Source organism: Phoenix dactylifera, chromosome 4, assembly GCF_009389715.1.
Source record: "Phoenix dactylifera cultivar Barhee BC4 chromosome 4, palm_55x_up_171113_PBpolish2nd_filt_p, whole genome shotgun sequence".
NCBI lineage: Eukaryota > Viridiplantae > Streptophyta > Magnoliopsida > Arecales > Arecaceae > Phoenix > Phoenix dactylifera.
The window spans coordinates 13,561,261-13,579,952 of NC_052395.1; the positions used below are offsets into that span (position 1 = coordinate 13,561,261).

Here is an 18,692-nt window from a genome sequence, read left to right on the forward strand (position 1 = left end):
AAAATATCTCCCAATTTCTAGTCAATGAGAATTGAACTTTTCTATACCCTACATTTTTTTTATGAAATATAAAATTTTTATTCTAATGGAAAAGCTGTTTTCAGATCTTCCTACTTTGAAAACCTAACCAAAAACCGCGTATTTTTTTATGTTTTTGCTGACCACACTTTCCTGAACCAAACGGGTCCTTAGTTTTGCACCGGGCCACCAACCATTTAACCGGCATCTGCAAATCCATGTTTTCTATATAGCATATTAGCATGAAACGCCATTTGAGCATGTGTATTTCATAGGTCATGCTTGTATTTCTATGCCATTTGGTTTGGGATTATTATTGATTAGGAGGTAACAACATAGGCTCCTTATTTGCCAGACAATTATCTGCACGTCAATTCCCCCAATCAACCCACTTTAACCAGAATTTGTTTAGCTCAAAGGGAGAGTAATTATATTCTAGTTTACCCATTTCACTTTTTTATTGGCGTAGTTCATTCTACCATGCAGATGAACTCCAGCGAGCCTTGTTAAATTTTACTCAACGTGCCAATCCATGCAATCAAGCATTTGGCAATGAGCCGGATTGCACTGGACTATGAAAATTATTTGGCATTCTTCACAATCGAATCCTTGTTGATTCAATCCAGTTCGAAGTCCGGATCCAGGCAAACCTCATCTCCTACCATCATGAGCTGATTCGCCTAATTCTTTTTGTGTTTGTTCTTTTGCTTCGTCTTCAAGACAAACTCAATGGCTTTAGCTACCACAACGGAAGATAAGCACCCTTGAATTCCTTACCTTGCTCTGTAGACAAAGCTAAGGACCAGTTCCACTGCATCCGTATCCTTAAAAACTTCCATGGGGAAGGATCCATGGTCTCCGCAACCATCACAACCCCAGAGGAACAGTTCTGTGGCCTTTGCATCTGCTCTCTGGCTCCCTCTTGCATCAAATAAGGTACGATAGCTCGCGAAATTTGGGAACGTTTGCGAGCCTTATAACTTTCTTTCCTGCATGTAAACAGCATGTCACCAAGGTTGTTAACAAAATTTCTAGAGCAATTGCTTGCCTTGAAAATGCTCCCCTGATACACCCACTTACAACAGTTATTCATATAAAATCTAATGGGAGCACAAATGCTCCCCATTTCCAAAACCTTAATTCTTTCCATTTTAGTCAATGGAAAATTTTCAAATTTATGAAATGTTTTGTGATGGAAAAAATATGAGTCAGAGGTGAAAACTTTGAGCTAGGAAAATCCTTGTGCATAGAATGTTTTATATTTGGTAATTCTCAGAATATTTATTTCTATTTTCTGATGAATTCGAACTCCTACTTGTATAATTTGAGAACTCAAATTTTCATTTCACATACAAAGAGACAGATTATTGATGATACATAACAATTAACACACTACAAATGGAGTCCTCATCCTGGAAAATTTCAGCTGAAAGAGGTAGCATTTAATCACCAGTTCCTTCAGCAGATCGTCAATCCAGAAAACTGGTGATGACTCGACTCCTAAAACAGCTTCAATCTTCGCTCCTTCAATTTCTTTTAATCCAAAGTTTTATTAATTAATCATCCTACAAATTCTTAAAGCCAAAAGTATCTTCTGATTATGTCAACCGAGTTTGATATTAGCTGTTACTTTTATTTCACAGATTAGAGATGCAAGGCGTAGCTGAAGCAATACGTTTCCATGGGAACCGTCTTAAACTTGCGGTTCTACAGCACATTAGCATGAAGGACAAATATTTATGGTCTAACTTATTTACACGCTTTGAGAGTGCTATTTCAACTCCTACCTTACCTCATAGAGGATTGGAGAATACAACAATTGCACAGCTCTTGAAAGCAAAGGGAGAAGATGAGGCAGGAGCCGTATACTGGTGTAATACCACAGACACAGTCTATGATGCCGTGAAGAATGTAGGAACTCATTCAACTTCAACTACACAGAAGAATACAAACTTAATTAACTGATCTGAATGCAATAATGGCAATTCATGGATTTTTTTGATTTGTAGATGACACAACATAATATTGGAGCTTTGGTTGTTGTGAAGCCAGGAGATGAAAAACTGCTTGCTGGAATAATCACTGAAAGAGGTAATCAACATTTACTTGTTCCACAATCCAAGGACATCAAAATCTTCATTCTTTCCTTCTCATGGAAGGTTCTCAAAAGAAACATTTCTTTGGTTTCAAACCTATTATGAGCAAGGAAAACTGTTTTCTGACTCATCTCAGAGATTTACCAAACAACGTGAGTTTCAAACTAGGATAAAAGAATACAAATCTTATGGATGGACTTGATCCAACATGGTACAATTGATGTAGTTCCTGTAAGCATTCCAGACTATTGTTCGCCACAGAGGGACAGAGAATTTTCTACTAGGACAGAAAACCTACAGATCTTACCACACACTCAAAATTTTGGTTCCAACTGAACAGGTGAATTCTTTTTCTATTGTGAATTTATGTTGCTACAGATTATCTCAATAAGATCATTGTGCAAGGAAGATCTTCCAAAGCCACAAGAGTTGGAGAAATCATGACTGAAGAGGTAGACTCTTGCATAGTTACTGTAACAGTCTGACAATATATATTATAATTCCTTAATCTTCTACCATTTTGTGAGTATGGTTTTACAGAACAAGCTCATTGCAGTGTCTTCTGATGCAAATATTCTTCAAGCAATGCAGCTAATGACAGGTATGCTATTGACCATTTCTCGAAAGTGTTCTTCCCTAAATTTTGTATTTGACAATTCATCAGAATAAACAAATAATGAATAAACCGATGTTTATTTCTGGTGCTGGCAGATAAACATATACGACATGTCCCGGTGATAGATCATAAGGTAGTTGGCATGATTTCCATTGTAGATGTTGTCCGAGCAGTACTAGAACAACAACATCAGGAAGTGAAGCGTTTGAATGAATTTATTAGAGGGGATTACTATTGAATGTCAGCAATGAACTACCAGCGATAGTTCATATATGAAGGCCTTTGAGGTGGACAATCATGATGTTTAAAGCTATATTATGTTCTTGTGGATCTATCTTGAAGGTCAATAGATGGTTAGTTAAACTTTCATTGCCAATATTGCAACATACAAATTCTGAGAGTACGCTATGTTCACTGACCAGGCTTGAAATTCCAATCAGTCTTCACAAATTGTTCCAGCAACAGAACGAGTATTCTTACTCATTATAATTGCATCAAGTCAGAAAAAAAAATAAAGAAGAAGAAAAATCAAATGTTTTTAAAGAGTTTTCTGCAACAATCATAGGCACATAGGATATGTGACATGGAACATCTAGAGCAGCCAAGCATAAAGGGATTTTGCATTTTGCCAAAGCTAACAAACTGCATAACAGTAAAAGCATACAGGTTTTAAGACTGTTTCATAATCTAACAAGAATAGAGTCCATGTTCCCAGCCATAAAATGATGAAAAATTGGCACTGCACAAAGAAATTTGATGCATTGATAGACCAGTAAATATCCAACTTTTGAGAATCATGAAACCGAAAAATCCGTAGCCCAGGTGATTCACTACCTCTCTCTTGCTAAAATGGGATGAATCTTCTACACTAATGTATCTAAAATATATGCTTTCTCCAAATCTTAGGAGAAAATGATGGGTTACACTGTAACTACCTGGGACCTCTCCAGAAAAGGCTAGCCGGAAGGTTATTTGTGTTCCTTGGCTTTATATAAATACCCAAGATCTACCCAATGTATAACCGATATGAGACTAAACACATGTCCGCATAGGTCTTCGCACACTCCTTTGGTTTAAGTCCTAATATCTTCGCTAGACTAAAGGTCCAAATCCAATCAAACCTAATCATAAACACTATGATCAATCCATGGCCAGCTCCGAAAGAGGTTGTGTCGTAGTGTCCTCTGGTTCGCATGGATCATGGTTTGGGTCTTCTCTGAAACTATTTATAACAACCCAGAACTCGCCCAAAAAGACTAACCAAAAAATTATTTGGGTTCTTTGGCCCTACATAAATACCCAAGATCTATTCAATGCATAGTTGATATGGGACTAAATACATGTCTGCACTGGTCCTCATATATACACTGGAAACTTGATTCTGAGTACTTTCCAAGATGTCCATATTTTCTAGTGTTTGCTATTGCTACCATTTTTAGCCTATACAGAATTTGTCACTAATGATCATACTTAGAGTTGAGCAGGAGCTGCATTCCTATGAAATAAAATGACATGGTTGATGAGGAACATGGTTCCTACAAAAAAGCACAAGTAGAAGGGCCTCAGTAAGAAAACTTGTGAAATTACAAATAAGAAAATTTGATAATTCTGACATTCGGACAAGGCCCATATATTTTGATTTGGCACACATGTGTGTCCCTCTCTTAAGTGATTGGACAAAACCGCAAGTTGGAGCATGAAAGTGTGAATAAATGTCTTGCTGCAAGATGAAGATATTCTTAGAGTACTTTTAGCATATACAAGAAAAATTGTGGCCGAATACTAATTAAATTGTGTATTCCATTTCATTGAGTAATCTTGCTAATTGAGACCCGATCATTAGCACTCATTGACTAAACATATGTAACATAGTTTGCCATTTAAGATGACAGACATGGTAGCAAACCCTCCATTTTGAAACATATTAGACTATACATGAACAATGATAATTCAATAATCAAAACTTTCAATTGCATGCTTCATATATGGAAAAATCAAGATCAAGAAAAGAGAAAGAACTTTAAAAAGTGAAAAGATTGATATAACACACAGTAGTACAAATAAAGAAGAGAATTTCAAATTTGAAGCATGTAACAGGATCCAAATTTTAATCAACCTAGCTCAAACAACCACCTTAACTACATCGTCATGTACAAATGGCTGTTAACACATGTATTTTCATTTTGAACATCATCTTAAGATTCTAATGTCTGCATGCCATTTATTATTTTAATAAAAATAATAGATATAAAACCAACATTAAATCTATTAAGTACCTATCTGAGCTCTTAGCAGCAATCATCACCAGTGCCTTCTCCTGACACGTATCAGTTGGCTACATAGCACAACTCAAAGTTGAGAACTCTTGGCAACAATGAAAAAGGAAATGCCTATGGTAATTAAGGTTTTTTATAATGAGAAACATAATCCCAAGGCAGAGAAATAAAATTAATGTATTTAAAAAATGATGCACATACTACAATCCCCATGAACTATCTGTCTATCCATAAACCATGTTGCTTTCTCGAATGCTAAAATAAAAGAAAATGAGATTATATTTTCTCCAAAACAACAATATATCCTCCACCAGTCTCCTATGCAGAAAATCTCTTGAAAGGGGAAGCCAACTTTCGACTTACTTAGAATACTTAAATCTAGTGGATTGAAAAGGGTCCCATAGTATGATTATGAAACAATTGCTAAAATATAGATATTTTATATGTTTAAATAATGTACAATCACAAGTAAATATAAAAAATATTGGGCAAAGTCTCCATAATCATCATAGCTTGCAGTTAAACCATTAAGAACTGGCCAATTTCCTTTGGGAGTTAACAAATGGGAAACTTTTCTCTCAAACATGGTGAGGATTTCTTTCTTTCAAAATCCAACCAGTGGCACCCTTACACATAATCTATAAAAAATCTAATTTTGAAGCAAAGATGCAAACTTTGACAGGTAGGACACTATAACATAAGATAAATTGAAATGCACGAAGAAGTGAACTATGTTCTTTACAACGGTCAGGCTGGATCATGAGGAAAAAATGCCTCAGAAAACTAGAACCAAAGAGGAGAAAAAAGGTCGGACAGGTAAGGAGAGCATGATATTTTATAACAGTAAATTATAAATGTCAACCTTGTTGGTTTATGGTTAGAAGGTGCCAGTAACATCTGAACTTTACTTTCAGTTGCACATCTATGCCACTAATATGGAGTGAACTATTAAAAAAAAAAAAATGAAGTGATCAACATTTTAGAACATGAACAAAAATAACTAGAAAGCAGAAAAACAGATACAGGTAAAATGGAGAGAAAGAATTTACTATCTTATTTTGAAAGATAAAGCAAAATTCTTAATAAAATTTAGAGGCAAGGCTCATTATTTATGTTTAGGTTACTAATAAAGCTTAAAATTTGTATTGTTGATTAAAAAGAGTATTATGGATTAAAATTCTTTCTAAGATTTTGATATCTGCATAAGGATGGACAGAAAATTGAAAATGAGGCATAACCAAAGTAGAACCTGATGTGTTTCAGAACAGAATCATGGTGCGATGATTAGTGGTCTAGACATCACAAAGCTTGGGCTAACTCCTGGTATGAAAAACATGAAAAATGATTTCAAAGCAGGTGGGGAATGCGAGAGTGGTCAGAGTTACTCATGTGTATTACTATTATAAGCTTTCAATCATGTAATGGCTAAATGATACCTGTAAAATGAACTCCAACGTATCCTACACTAGCATAGATATAGTAGTTATTTAAGAAAAACACAGGTACTAACATATTACCTTGTTCTTGAATTTATAGACAATATATGACATTGCATCATTAGCGTCTAAACATTCTAGTATCCACTGCAGAACACAGGATAGCATAAAGATTTTTTATGTGATAACTCAAACATAATTCTCGAACCAAAATCCTAAATCTTATTGTTGATAGAAGGAAAGAAACATATCACTAAGTTCAGTGATGCCAAACATCTGGTCCCAAATCATCTATAAATCATTTAGCATACTGGAAGGAAAAAATTAAAAAAAAAATGATAAAAGGTAGGAAAAAAAAGAACAATGTTTCAGCTACTTCTAGAGATGCAAAGAAAGTGGTTCTCAAATGCTACAAACACTTGAATTAAACATGGTTGGTTACATACCGAAGATCAGTTCCAGATAAAGGTTTGTGAAATGTGAGCCGACTTGCTTGACAAGCTCCACAACTCTCTCCCGGAGCGCAAAGAGCATGAAAGCCAAATGAAACTTTCAAAAGACATCAAGTCAGATACTCGACTAAGTTTCGATTCCGTTCGGACTAAAAACAATCAGAAGATTCGGGCCATCTATACAAATTATCTATACATTCTAACAAAGTGATCAAAAAATTATAATTAAAACAAAAGATTGAGAAATATTTTTATTTTAATTTGTGAATCGAAAAGGACGACCTTCATGTTGTCGAAAGCATCACCAGCACGAATAGAGATCTCGTTCGGCGTGCAGCTTTCGTCGAGATTGATATCCACATAGAGAACTAGTAGCTGAACCGGATGTTAGCATTCCATTGAGAACCAATTTGATAGCAAAATTCGTGAATAAAATTCGACAAAAGGGTTCAAAATCGACGAACAGAACAAATAACAGGGAATCAAAATCATGCAGCTTGACCTCCTTCTGGAACTGGATATTCACCAAATGAGGGTGAGCTCCATTCGATCTGAATCGAAAGAACTCATATTTTTTTATCAATCTTTCGACTAAATTAACAAGGGAAAGCTTATTATTTGGTTCCTTCTCTTAGGGTTTAATGGATTGGAAGATAATGCTTTGGGGGAAAAGGGGCAAGCATTGGAACTTTGTGAGGGAAGAGAGAAGGGGCAGGGAGACGGATGGATTAACTGCCACTAGGCGTCGAGTTTGTCGCCGCGGAGGGCGAGGATTTTTTTTTTTTTTTTTTGGCACAATAGCTACGCATGTTGTTCTTTTTGCGTGAGTATAGCCAGCTTTATTGTCCTGAGCTCTGCTTTCTTTTGTGAAACATGAGTGTCTGGGAATAGGCTGCAGCATGTACAGAGCGCTTGGCAGGTGATTGGAAATTCTTTGCGGTGAAGTTTCGAGGCTTGTCTGGGGATATTTTGTTGTTAAGGAAGCGGAGGATGACTTCTGTAGATGTTTTATGCAATTATTCTCAGTAAATTATGATGGTTATTTCGGAACCAAATGAATCGCCATAGATACTGTGTGGAGTATATGCCAGCATCGACTACCGAACAAGGAGAATTCTTTGGGGTGAGTTGACTAGTTTATTGATCTAGGGGATACCGACTATGGTTGTAGGTGACTTTAACTGTATCTTAAGCCCCAACGAGAAAAGGGGTGGAAAGGCCTATTCTGACTTAGTGGATAGGAGGGAGTTTCGAGAGTTTTTGGCAGAAAATGGTTTGGTGGACTTCGGCTTTTCAAGACTATGCTTCATATGGTGCAACAATCATCCGACCAGGCTAGGGTGTGGGAGCGGATCGACAGGGTTATTGCATCTCCAGACTGGGTTCAGAAGTTTTCATCTTATCAGGTCAGTCATCTAGCTCGGATTGCCTCTGACCATTGCCCCCTTTTGATCTCTACAGTTTTGGGTACCGCACATCACAGCCCCTTCCGGTTTGAGAAGCTGTGGTTGTCATATCCCTAGTCTTGGGATGTAGTCAGGAAGGCTTGGGAGGTGCCGGTACGAGGTGATGCCATGTAGAGAGTGTCACGTCGGTTGGAGCTCACCAAACGTCGCCTTCGTCGGTGGAACCGGGAGGTCGTCGGCAACGTCTTCCGGAGATTAGAGGAGGTGGAGACTGTGATTGCGGACCTCTAGGGGCGGGAGGATTGAGGAGAGGAGCTGACTGAGGCTGATATGGCAGACTTGCGACATTCCCTAGCTTCCCACCACTCCCTACTGTGGCAGCAAGAGATCTTTTGAAGACAAAAGTCCAGGGTATAGTGGGTCAAGGATGGCAATCGGAACACTAACTTCTTCCATCGATCGACAGCCATTGGGAGGCAGAGGAACACGATCCGCTCATTGAGGGTTGGGGCAGGCCAGTGGGTGGAGGAGGACACTGCTGTGATACATGTATTAGTGGAGTTCTTTAGATCCAGGTGGTCTGAGGAGGGTGGGATATCTGAGATTGGCCAGCTCCCTAGGTCGGAGACCAAAATTGCGGAGACCGAAAATGCAGCTTTGATTCAGCCAGTGTTGGAGATGGTGGTGCAGGAGGCAATATGGGGCCTTGCAGAGGATAAGGCCCCTGGTCCGGATGGGTTTCCACCCTTCTTCTTTCGGAGGTATTGGTATATTATTCGAAGAGCAGTGGTAGAGGCAGTACAACTTTACTTCAGTCGGGCTGTGATGGTAGATGATTGGAAGGCCAGTTACATCACATTGATACCGAAGCATTAGGACGCTTCGGAGCTGAGTCACTATAGACCCATTAGTCTATGCACCACCTTGTATAAGGTGGTGGCGAGGATCATGGTAGGGAGGATGAGGATCATGCTGCCAAGAGTTATCAGCCAGGAGCAAGGAGATTTTGTGGGGGGAGAAGCATCTCAGACAATATTCTGTTGGCTCAGGAGATGATGGGGGATTTACAACGAGCATCGAGGAGATGATGCTTGATGGCAGTGAAGCTGGATATGAAGCGTGCTTATGACTGGATTCGGTGGGATTTTCTTTAGCGAGCACTCGAGAGCTTTAGTTTCCATTAGGTTTGGATTGATTAGGTTCTACGATGTGTGTAGGGCCTAGCTATTCCATTCTGGTGAATGGCACGTCATCGTCTTTTTTTCGAGCTACTATGGGGATCCACCAGGGATGTCCTCTATCCCCCTATTTATTTATCATTTGCTCCGATGTTCTTTTCCGTGCTTTGTATGTAGCTTGTGGGAATCGGGAGCTGGCAGCCTACAACCCAGCCCCCAGCGCCCACCCCACCTCTCACTTGCTTTTTGTAGATGATTGCCTCCTACTTGATAGGGCAAAGGTGATGGATGCGAGAGCTCTACAGGGCGTGTTGACAGAGTATTGGTGATGTCCGAGCAGAGAGTCAACCTCCAGAAGTCAGCCATATACTTTAGTTCGAGCACAGAGCGGAGAGTGCGACGGGAGATCAGGGCGATTCTGGAGATGCAGGAGCAGGGAGGCCCTTGTTTATCTAGGAGTCCTCCTCACAAGGAGAAGGTTACGAGTGGCGGAGTGTTCTACCTTGGTGGAGAGGGTGCAGAGCAGACTTGAGGGCATCATCACTCTCCATGAAGGGCAGATTGACACTGATTAGGTCAATTTTGTGCTCTATGTCTATCTATCTGATGGCACATATTGTTGTGCCGAAGACGGTGCTGGTGAGGATTGAGCGGCTCTTGCAGAGCTTCCTGTGGGGCTCCTGGGGGCCATGGGGCACATTTGGTGGCCTGGGAGAGAGTATGTCTGCCATTATGAGAGGGTGGTTTGGGTGTGCAGTCACTTGTGGGGAGGCATAAGGCACTCATGGCACGGCGTGCGGTACAGCTGGTCTTGGAGCCACATGGATTTTGGAGTCGAGTCATGACGACTATATATGGTCAGGTGGGATCTGGCAGGCAGGTGGCAGGTGGCAGGCGACCGGAGGAGTTCCTTTATGTGGCAAGAGATTGGGAGGTTTGTGCCCATGGCCCTGGCGCATTCCAGGTGGCTGATCGGCGACAGGTGGAGCATTGACATGTTGGAGGACCTGTGGGTGGACGCACTCCCATTGAGACTATGGCCGACGATGGTTAGTAGTGAGGTAGCGATGAGGCTACGGGTGTGTAACTTGCTCAGGCCGGGAGTGGCGGAGTGGGATGGCGACAGCTGGGTCAGTTGTTTGGGGAGCACTTGGCAGATCAGGTTCGAGCGGTCCCTATTCCGGGATCAGCCGGTCTGGATGTTAGGGTTTGGAGCACTACTTGTAGAGCCAGTGCCGGGATTGGTGATGTCTCTTGGGCTTTTCAACAGGAGTCAGAGCAGGTCTTAGATTGCGGTTGGGTGTAGGGTTTTGGGCTTCATCAAAGGGTTGCTCTCTTTCTCTAGAAGCTGGCCTAGGAGCGTCTGCCGACGAGTTTAGTACTGAGTAGACGAGGAGTGAGCATCTCTTCCCTGTGCTTGTTTTGTGGGGTGGACGAGTCGGTGGATCATATACTTTTCCAGTGTGTTTGGGCGAGGGGTGCTTGGAGGTTGTCAGGGATCTCGGAGGACGCTTGGAGCTGGAGAGAAGGTTTTCTGCAGGAGTTTTGGAGATGGTCTGGTATCCCCAAGATGCGCTTTTTAGCTATTAAGGCAACCTGCACAGCTTATCAGGTATGGCTGGCCAGGAACACCTGGACATTTGCCGAGCTCAGTCCGTCCCCGTGGTTCGTGATGGAGCGGGCTCGTGCACAAGTAGCAGAGATCATCCGTGCAGCTTCAGACTATAGACTTTTGATAGCTCGGGACATTTGGGGCTCTCATATTACTTCGGCAGCTCCACATAGGGTATTCTTTACCTGGGAGCCTCCATCCCCAAGTTTTCTCAAGATCAATTTTGATGGTTCAGTCATTGAGGGAGGTAGGAGGGGTGGCGCTGGATTTGTCATCAGGGGCCCGAGCTTCAGTGTAGTGGCAGCAGGGGACTGTCAGATTTTCGATACCTCAGTTTCTGGAGCAGAGTTGCGGGAAGCCTGGATGGGCATGTGCTATGTGAGACGAGTGCTTCAGGCGAGCTCAATCATTCTAGTGGGTGACTCGGCCATGGTTATCAGTTGGGTCCGAAAGGGCCCGAACAGTGTCGGCGGAGTTCACCCCTTGCTTTGCGATATTTGGATGATGGTGAGTGAGAGTGTTATATTTCAAGCTATGCACGTATATCACAAAGCTAACGGGATGGGCAACTGGGTGGCGGCATATGTAGCGAGTCACTCAGGAGGCACTCTATGGACTGGGGAGGGAGGGATGCCAGGAGCTTTTTGGGACATTTTGTTTTCTGATTCGATTGGGTGTATTCGTACCCGTGTTGTATGAAATGCCCGATTTAGCAAAAAAAAAAAAAGAGTCTAGAAAGAAGATGTGGCATAGAAGTAGAGGCAGCTATATAATATGTCCAAAAAGTATCTTTCGAGTGTTTTGCAGCAAAAGAAGTGATCAGTCCGCAGTCCTATTTGTCTTTCAGTATACATGCACGATCTGAAAGGAACCGCAGTTTCTTACCATACTGTGAATATCACTGAGCAGTGGGTGTCCGTCTTCCTGCCGACTTCATCTCGAATTTACTCTATCACCATAGCTAAATCCCCTTTAAAGAAGACGCAATCTGCCCTGCCTACAATCTTTAAAAGTTAGCTTGATCCAAATCCCGCCGTCACTCTGCTTTCTTATTTTTTGAATCCAAAGTTTTGGCCCAAGGTGCTTACCGTAATTATGATACGTAGGACGCGCGTGGCATGAATTTGCAAGCGAGTGTTTAGAATGATTTCAATCAAATTTTCTTTAAAAAAATAATTGTAAATTATATGTTGGATAATCATCTTGTTATTCAAAAGCAAAGGAAAAAATTAATTTCTAAAATGTGGAGTTTATTTTTCTGGAGTTCAGTTTCTAGACTATTGAGAGGGTTCTTTTTTTCCTTTTAATTTTCTAGGATCATATTATGTGTCATCTGTTTGCGACTATCTTTAACTCCAAACAAAGAAAAATCTTTTGTGACAATCTGGTATTAGGATTCTTTAAAATGCGGTTAACGAAGATACACAGTCACAAAACAGCTGTGGAGACTTATCATAACACATTGCCACTAAACAGAAGAGATTAGGTCAAATCAGGTTAATTATTCAGATCGGCTGCCTTTTTGATACCCATGCCTGACCTTACGGGACATTGGAGTTTAACATGGGATTTATGCTTAAGTCAAGTTAGATAATGCACATAAAGCTGCAATTGGACTAGCATCCGGTCAATTAGAGGGTTCTCAAAGACTGATTTTGACTAGGGTCTAAATTTGGAGCAACTACTATAGTCTTAATCGAGAAATTTAACCGTTACTTAGATAGGTCCCATAAAATCAAGTTAGCCTAGTTAGCCATGCTCATAGTTAGGCTGGCGCGAGATCATAGCCATGGTCTATGCCCCCTGGTGAGTTGGGATCTCAAATAATGCTCATGTTCAAATTGAGTAGGATAGGAGTCGGACAAACATAAGTTAAAATTGATCGCATCCATGGCTGGCTAGAACTAACCTAGATTAATCCCATTCACAATTCCAATTGAGAGTCAAATTCCCCTAATGCTTTTAAGAATAGTGGGATACATAGTGGAATTTAATCATCTTAAGTTCTTATTGAGATCGCTTTTGTTTGTGTAAGTAATTTGCTTGCTTCTAGTCTTAGCTATCGAGTATTATGGTTTGCTTTTTATTTGATGAACATATCATTTGTATTCATTTGACTTCTTTGAATGCACTAGTACAAGTTTGACAAACCACACTTTCGGACACAAAACAGAACGGGTTAGTTGGCGGCAGTAAACAACCATCTGCTAGATTTTTTACATAATCTGGTAAATAAATTGACATTTACAAACATGGAACATATTCAGATGCTTAATTTGGCATAAGGATTCATCCAAATTACAAAATGCTGGCTGCTTATTGCGTAAGTTGTTGAACATATTGTAATAGCAGGTACAGCAGTTGAAATTTTTCATGATTTTTTCCCTTTTTTTTTTTGTTAGAAAAGCATACAAGGCATCTCCGTGTCCAGGATTCAAGACATTTTTGCTCCAAGATTGAATGAATTAACTCCACCTTAGGATCATCGAGTCGTGCCATTAATGATGCAGCCATTTCGTTTTCTCAGTGAAGCTACCGATGGGTTCTTTCATCTAATTACATCCAATGAAAAATGATAGTTAATATTCGCCTGCAATAGATAATTAGTATTGTGTTCTTCTGCAAAACCTGTATCAAAGGAAAATATGAATGCAATGCAAGCTATTCAAGAATAATTTGTGTTAATATATGGTATTGATGGTCAGTGTCATGACTTCAAAGGTCCTCTAGTGGAAATTCTAATCCTTGGTGGATTACCATGTCGTAGCAGCTTCTCATATTAGTGTCCCAGGTGACAGACGAACCATTAACCTGAAACATAAGAACATAAAATAAATGTACCAATTAGTTGCTTGTGATAAAGTGGCGATTGATGCTATGCTCTGCTCTAAACCAATAGCTGTTTGCTTACAGTAGTTACGGTGTAACATGAATCCATGAATGCTTCTGGCACTGCTGCAGGTGCACTCATGGTCCTGCGAAGGGCCAACTCTGGATGATCCAAGGCCATGTCGAGCCCACCTCGTGCGACTGCTTGCTCCGAGTTGTTGAACGGAAGATAGGATAGGGCCACGGGCTCGCATGGCATCCCAGCTGGCGGACAAGTTGTGCTCGAAACTGGGTCCATCTACAATAACATCAAGAGAGCTACGTACGTTATTACGAATGACAATGACAACACATCAAAAGTGGAGGAAAAGGAAAAAGAAAAGAAGAAGCTGAGGCTTCACTTTGATTCTTATATCACGAATTCTGACTCAAGTTTAACAAAGGAGTGGACCTCTGGATACAAATATCTTTGTCATTTGTGATAAATGGCTACTTGTAGTTCGAACTTCAGCTTAATTAGTCGCCAACTTTTATGGACAGTAGCAGTCATTCTCTAAGTCATTCTTCGGGGAAATCTATGAAAATAGAGCTAATTAATTAGAGAGTTGATTAGGCCACCATCAAGTGGGATCCAGTGCAATTATAACTACGACAGTTTGACGAGTGGGCACCATTGATGTGCATCCTACCAAGGCCATTAATTTGTTGCAAGAAGTGTCTCACTTCAACCATGCTAGGTGTACGTAATTAAGTGACATAACAGTTGAACTCCTTTTTGAAAGAGTTTCTGTGGAGTGTTTGGATGTGCCATCGAATGTGTTTGACAACTGCAAATCTTGCAATTCTTGCATTGAAATGATTGGGGATGTCTCCGCGGTTGTAACAGTGATTGCACTGTTACCTAAACCATGTTGCAACTAAAATCAAATTTAATTAATCTGAAACTCTGGCTTACTGCTTGCTAATATTGAGTGAAACTGTTCAGTAACTTTTATGTCTGAATCAAAAATGTACAGCATCTATGTAATGATAAATTAATACCAACCCTCGCAAAAAAAGCCTCGAGATAACAGGATTTATGCCTCCTATATATAGAAGGACGCACCACCCAAGCTCACGGCCCTTCACCTCTAACGTTGGATTCACTAAATGCTAAACCTAGTTCTTTAAGGTTCCCCCCGGCTAGTTTGTGAGGGTTGATTTCTTCCAAGTTCCAAAGGACAAAACTGGCACAGGCCCAGTTACTATCAGATTCAGTGACATCCACTAGGGGCCTAGCTACCTAAGCAGGACTCCCCATGAGGCCTGCCCCAGCCTGCAAGAGTGCGAAACTTGCATTAACTTGTCCGAGCGCTTTCAGTTCGCGTATTCAATACACCCCTTGTATATATTCTCCATTTGCAAACTGACTTTGAACAACATCTAACTGTGTAATTGCTTCTTTTAAAGCTCAGAGAGCAGTAAATTCTTTGTTCCCCAAAGCAGAGGAAGCTTATCCTTGCGTCGGTCATGTCTTGTACAGGCGGACCCAGGTTTTATTACCTTTATAGTACTGTCTATAATGCAGTTTCTTGATGTTTAACTGGGAAGAAATTTACCTCTTTGCTGAAGAATTCGTCGATATTGTATTCGAGTGTTGAATTCGCACTGGCCAGTTTCATCGACAAAAACTAAGGAAATTCAAACAGATAGACTATCAATATACAATCTATTTTGGATTCCAAAGTAAAATTATTAGCCTGAAGGCATGGCTCTACCTCAACTTGTTTCTGAAGCGATTGAACATAGTTGATGATCTCATCAAGCATGCTAGCCTTGCCCGTTATCTTGTTGCACCCCGGCACAAGATCTTGTAAAAACTTCATTCTTTCGCTGATCTTTTCTCTCCTTACCTGCACCAACTTTCCTTGTTCAGTTCCATATACGATTCAATTTTCCCAAACACCATCTCAAAGCAAAGAAGATGATATATATACTCTTTCAGCCAAGCTATGTCTATCGGTGGCTTGGCCCCGTCGAGCTCTCACGTGGATGTAGTCCTGCATCGGCGCCAATGCTTTTGAATTCTCCTTTGAGTTCTCACCCGAAGTTTCTTTCTTCTTGTCGTTACTGTTGGATTGTTGGTTTTCCACTTCTGGCTTCACCACCAATACTGTGCCATCACCAGTGCAACCCACCTGGTCAAAGAAGTCAAAGTCCTTACTAACTCTTTAATCATGCAATTGCTTTGTATATAATTATGTGAAAGAGAGGAAGTATTGAGAGTCGATCACCTTTCCACTATGAAATGCGTCAGCCTTCCTCTTCTTAGAGGCACTGGTAGTGCTCTCTTTCTGCAACGGAGAAGAGCCCAACATGGTATAGCGGTTATTGAGCTGCTGCTTGCTCTCCTCCTCCTTGTCCTTCCCATAGCTACTGCAGATGGTTGTGGGGCGGTTTTCTTGGTCTATACAGCTAGCTAGTAGATAGCTATCATTTGCATAGCAACGGTTGCTTAAAGTAAAGTAGGAACCCTGCTGTGGTTGATGCCATTTGAGCCGGTCCAAAAGGTTCCGGTCCGAAGTTGCCATGCTGGTGTTGGTCCCAGAGACGGGCCGGTGCATCAACATATTTAGCATTGCGCTCAAAAGATAGAGACAAATTAGAAGAGATAGAGTGTGCGTAGCTGCCTAGCAACTGGTGATAAGAGGACTCGCTTTCCCCTCTCCTTAGCTTTATATAGAAGGAAAATAACAAGCTCTCACCAACTCCCCTCTCTTCGCTCTCTCTTTCTTTCTTCTTCCTGGACTTGGAGTACATATTTACACGGGAGAATGGCGTCCCGGTGATGGGTTTATTGTCTCGGTACATAGACTTTAGACTCAGCCCCGAATTAAATTGAGAGGGAGAGAGTGATGGCTGTAGCCGGGCTCACAGAACCAGAGCCCGGAGATGAAGCAATCATGTCGCGACAAAGTGGGGCCCCTGGCTCCCTGAGTGCACTGTGGGCCCACCAAGGACTTGACGGACACGTGGGCTTGTCTCCGAAAAGCAAGCCAGGCTGGAGGAGGACGCGGGCGTCCGGACGTCAATAACGTAGGATCGCCGTTGGAAACCGGGTAGCTCCCGAAACCGTGGGTGGCGCACGTGGTTTATGTGGCCACGTGGCAATCTTTAATTGGTTGCATGTAACGGTTGTGGGCGGCGTATCTCAGGGTGCGTTCACGTGAAGGAGCTTCCACTGGCCCAGCTACCCAAGTGGCCGTAACGTCTTGGCTTTTATTTGTCAGTGCTTCTTCAGGAAATCTCTGGAACTGTTACCGCCTGCTACCTCCCGGATTCCCTGCCCGTTACCTCAGCCTTCAGTGCAGCACCGATTCGTTAGCCGTTTGTTTTGCTGCCAACAGGAATGACAGCGGATAGAATATTCATAAAATTTATATTTTTTATATTTAAAATTTTGCTATTCGAATTTCTTCTAAATTTGATTAAAAATTTATCTAAAAATTTCAAACTTATTTCGTCTAAAAAAGTAGTAATCCATCCGATATACGAATCCATCCGATTAATTTTTATTTCGATCGATTATTCGGATCAGATCAGATGCCCGACCCGAAATTATAAAAATAAAAAAATATTAAGTAAAAATATGTATAAATATAATTTTGCAAGATAAATAAGTTTTTTAACTTAATAGTAAAGATATAAATTAGATGTCATCGGATTTTGAGGTTTCACTCTCCTCACAATATATATATATATATATATATATATATATATATATATATATAATCGTATTCGGATAGTGGATATTCGAGGGTCAAATAATAATTCGTCGCAAACTCTAACAAATTTTAATTTTAAATTCCAAACCTATTCCAAATTTTGTAAAATTTTGCTAAATGAATTCTATTAATATTCGAAATAGGTCAGATATCCAAAAAAAATCGTCCGGCTACCATTCGTGCCATGTTGCTGCATTTTAAGTACTGAATAAGTGTATGGAGTTCCATATTTCAAAGTTCTCATCAATTCAACTATATTAATTAACTTAGCCAAATAAAAAAGCGAAAGAAACTTAGCCAGGTTTCTAAGCTATGCAATTGAATTAATTTTATAGATTGTGAAAGTTAGTTTGTGATCAGAATTGGAGATACGATGTAAAAAAGAGAGCCATCGCTTTGAAAGAAAAAAAGGTGAATCAATATATTAGTATTTAGCATAGTATCTCTATTAGTATAGAACAAAAACTATCAATCTAGCCTAATACTATCACTTACCTATGGATCCGACACATATAGTTTTGTTATATATATATATATATATATATATATATATATATATATATATATATATATATATATATATGTGTGTGTGTGTGTGCGCGCGCATCCCCTGTCGAGAGGGCGGCAGATGGATTGATTAAGATTTAAATGACAAAGCTGCAACCCTCCGATAATACAATTCGACATACCTCGGATATATTCTGCTTCCCAAAAGCCTCCAACCCTGCTTCCGGGTTTACACGGCCCAAGAGACTCGACTTGTAGGGATTTGATGGGATTCACAGTAATTGGGCCATTCACGAGGCTTGACATCAAGCATACATGCATAGAATTGATCAGAACCAGTTTGAAAAATGGTTAGGTCATATGTAACCTTTTCCCTTCTTCCCTTAAGACACGCCAATTCACTTGCACCATTTTTGTCTTGGTTCAACTCCATTCTCTTGTACCTTTCCGTGCATGATCCAAGAATCCAAGAGAACAGCTGATTAAGATACGCTTTATGAGA

General features: G+C 40.5%; 2 protein-coding genes and 1 long non-coding RNA gene across 5 annotated transcripts; 1 reads left to right on the forward strand and 2 right to left on the reverse strand.

The window, feature by feature from the left end:
• Window positions 1-255: 255 nt before the first annotated feature.
• LOC108511838 lies at window positions 256-7,688 on the reverse strand. Its single transcript, XR_001880283.3, has 3 exons — window positions 6,889-7,688; window positions 5,007-5,065; window positions 256-1,007 (listed from the first exon to the last, which is right to left on the reverse strand). It is a non-coding gene; the product is annotated as an uncharacterized LOC108511838 (long non-coding RNA).
• On the forward strand, window positions 878-3,106 carry LOC103722064 (CBS domain-containing protein CBSX3, mitochondrial-like). Of its 3 annotated transcripts, none has more exons than XM_017846404.3 (7): window positions 878-954; window positions 1,376-1,503; window positions 1,662-1,929; window positions 2,028-2,109; window positions 2,493-2,566; window positions 2,655-2,715; window positions 2,826-3,106. In XM_017846404.3, the coding sequence occupies exons 3-7, from the start codon at window positions 1,669-1,671 to the stop codon at window positions 2,966-2,968; spliced, it is 621 nt and encodes a 206-aa protein (XP_017701893.1). In that variant the 5' UTR covers window positions 878-954; window positions 1,376-1,503; window positions 1,662-1,668; the 3' UTR covers window positions 2,969-3,106. The 3 variants fall into 3 exon arrangements, with proteins under 3 accessions (XP_017701893.1, XP_038981530.1, XP_017701894.1); XM_017846405.3 differs by having other exon boundaries at window positions 887-954; window positions 1,382-1,503; XM_039125602.1 differs by lacking the exon at window positions 1,376-1,503 and having other exon boundaries at window positions 886-954.
• A 5,684-nt stretch (window positions 7,689-13,372) lies between the features above and the next one.
• Window positions 13,373-16,667, reverse strand: LOC103722063 (transcription factor BEE 2-like). The gene is made up of 7 exons (XM_026810394.2): window positions 16,193-16,667; window positions 15,896-16,096; window positions 15,677-15,811; window positions 15,518-15,589; window positions 14,002-14,217; window positions 13,848-13,901; window positions 13,373-13,642 (listed from the first exon to the last, which is right to left on the reverse strand). The coding sequence occupies exons 1-7, from the start codon at window positions 16,535-16,537 to the stop codon at window positions 13,589-13,591; spliced, it is 1,077 nt and encodes a 358-aa protein (XP_026666195.2). The 5' UTR covers window positions 16,538-16,667; the 3' UTR covers window positions 13,373-13,588.
• Between the last annotated feature and the right edge of the window lie 2,025 nt (window positions 16,668-18,692).

Bases quoted from the DNA above. Each gene is read 5' to 3' on its own strand.
- LOC103722064 (XM_017846404.3), top strand. From the start codon at position 1,669: ATGCAAGGCGTAGCTGAAGCAATACGTTTCCATGGGAACCGTCTTAAA. The intron at 2,567-2,654 runs GTAGACTCTTGC...ATGGTTTTACAG, and splicing joins GAGAAATCATGACTGAAGAG to AACAAGCTCATTGCAGTGTC. The intron at 2,716-2,825 runs GTATGCTATTGA...TGGTGCTGGCAG, and splicing joins AGCAATGCAGCTAATGACAG to ATAAACATATACGACATGTC.
- LOC103722063 (XM_026810394.2), bottom strand. From the start codon at position 16,537: ATGCTAAATATGTTGATGCACCGGCCCGTCTCTGGGACCAACACCAGC. The intron at 15,590-15,676 runs GTAGAGCCATGC...GAATTTCCTTAG, and splicing joins CGCTTCAGAAACAAGTTGAG to TTTTTGTCGATGAAACTGGC. The intron at 14,218-15,517 runs GTAAATTTCTTC...ATGTTATTGTAG, and splicing joins ACGAATTCTTCAGCAAAGAG to ATGGACCCAGTTTCGAGCAC.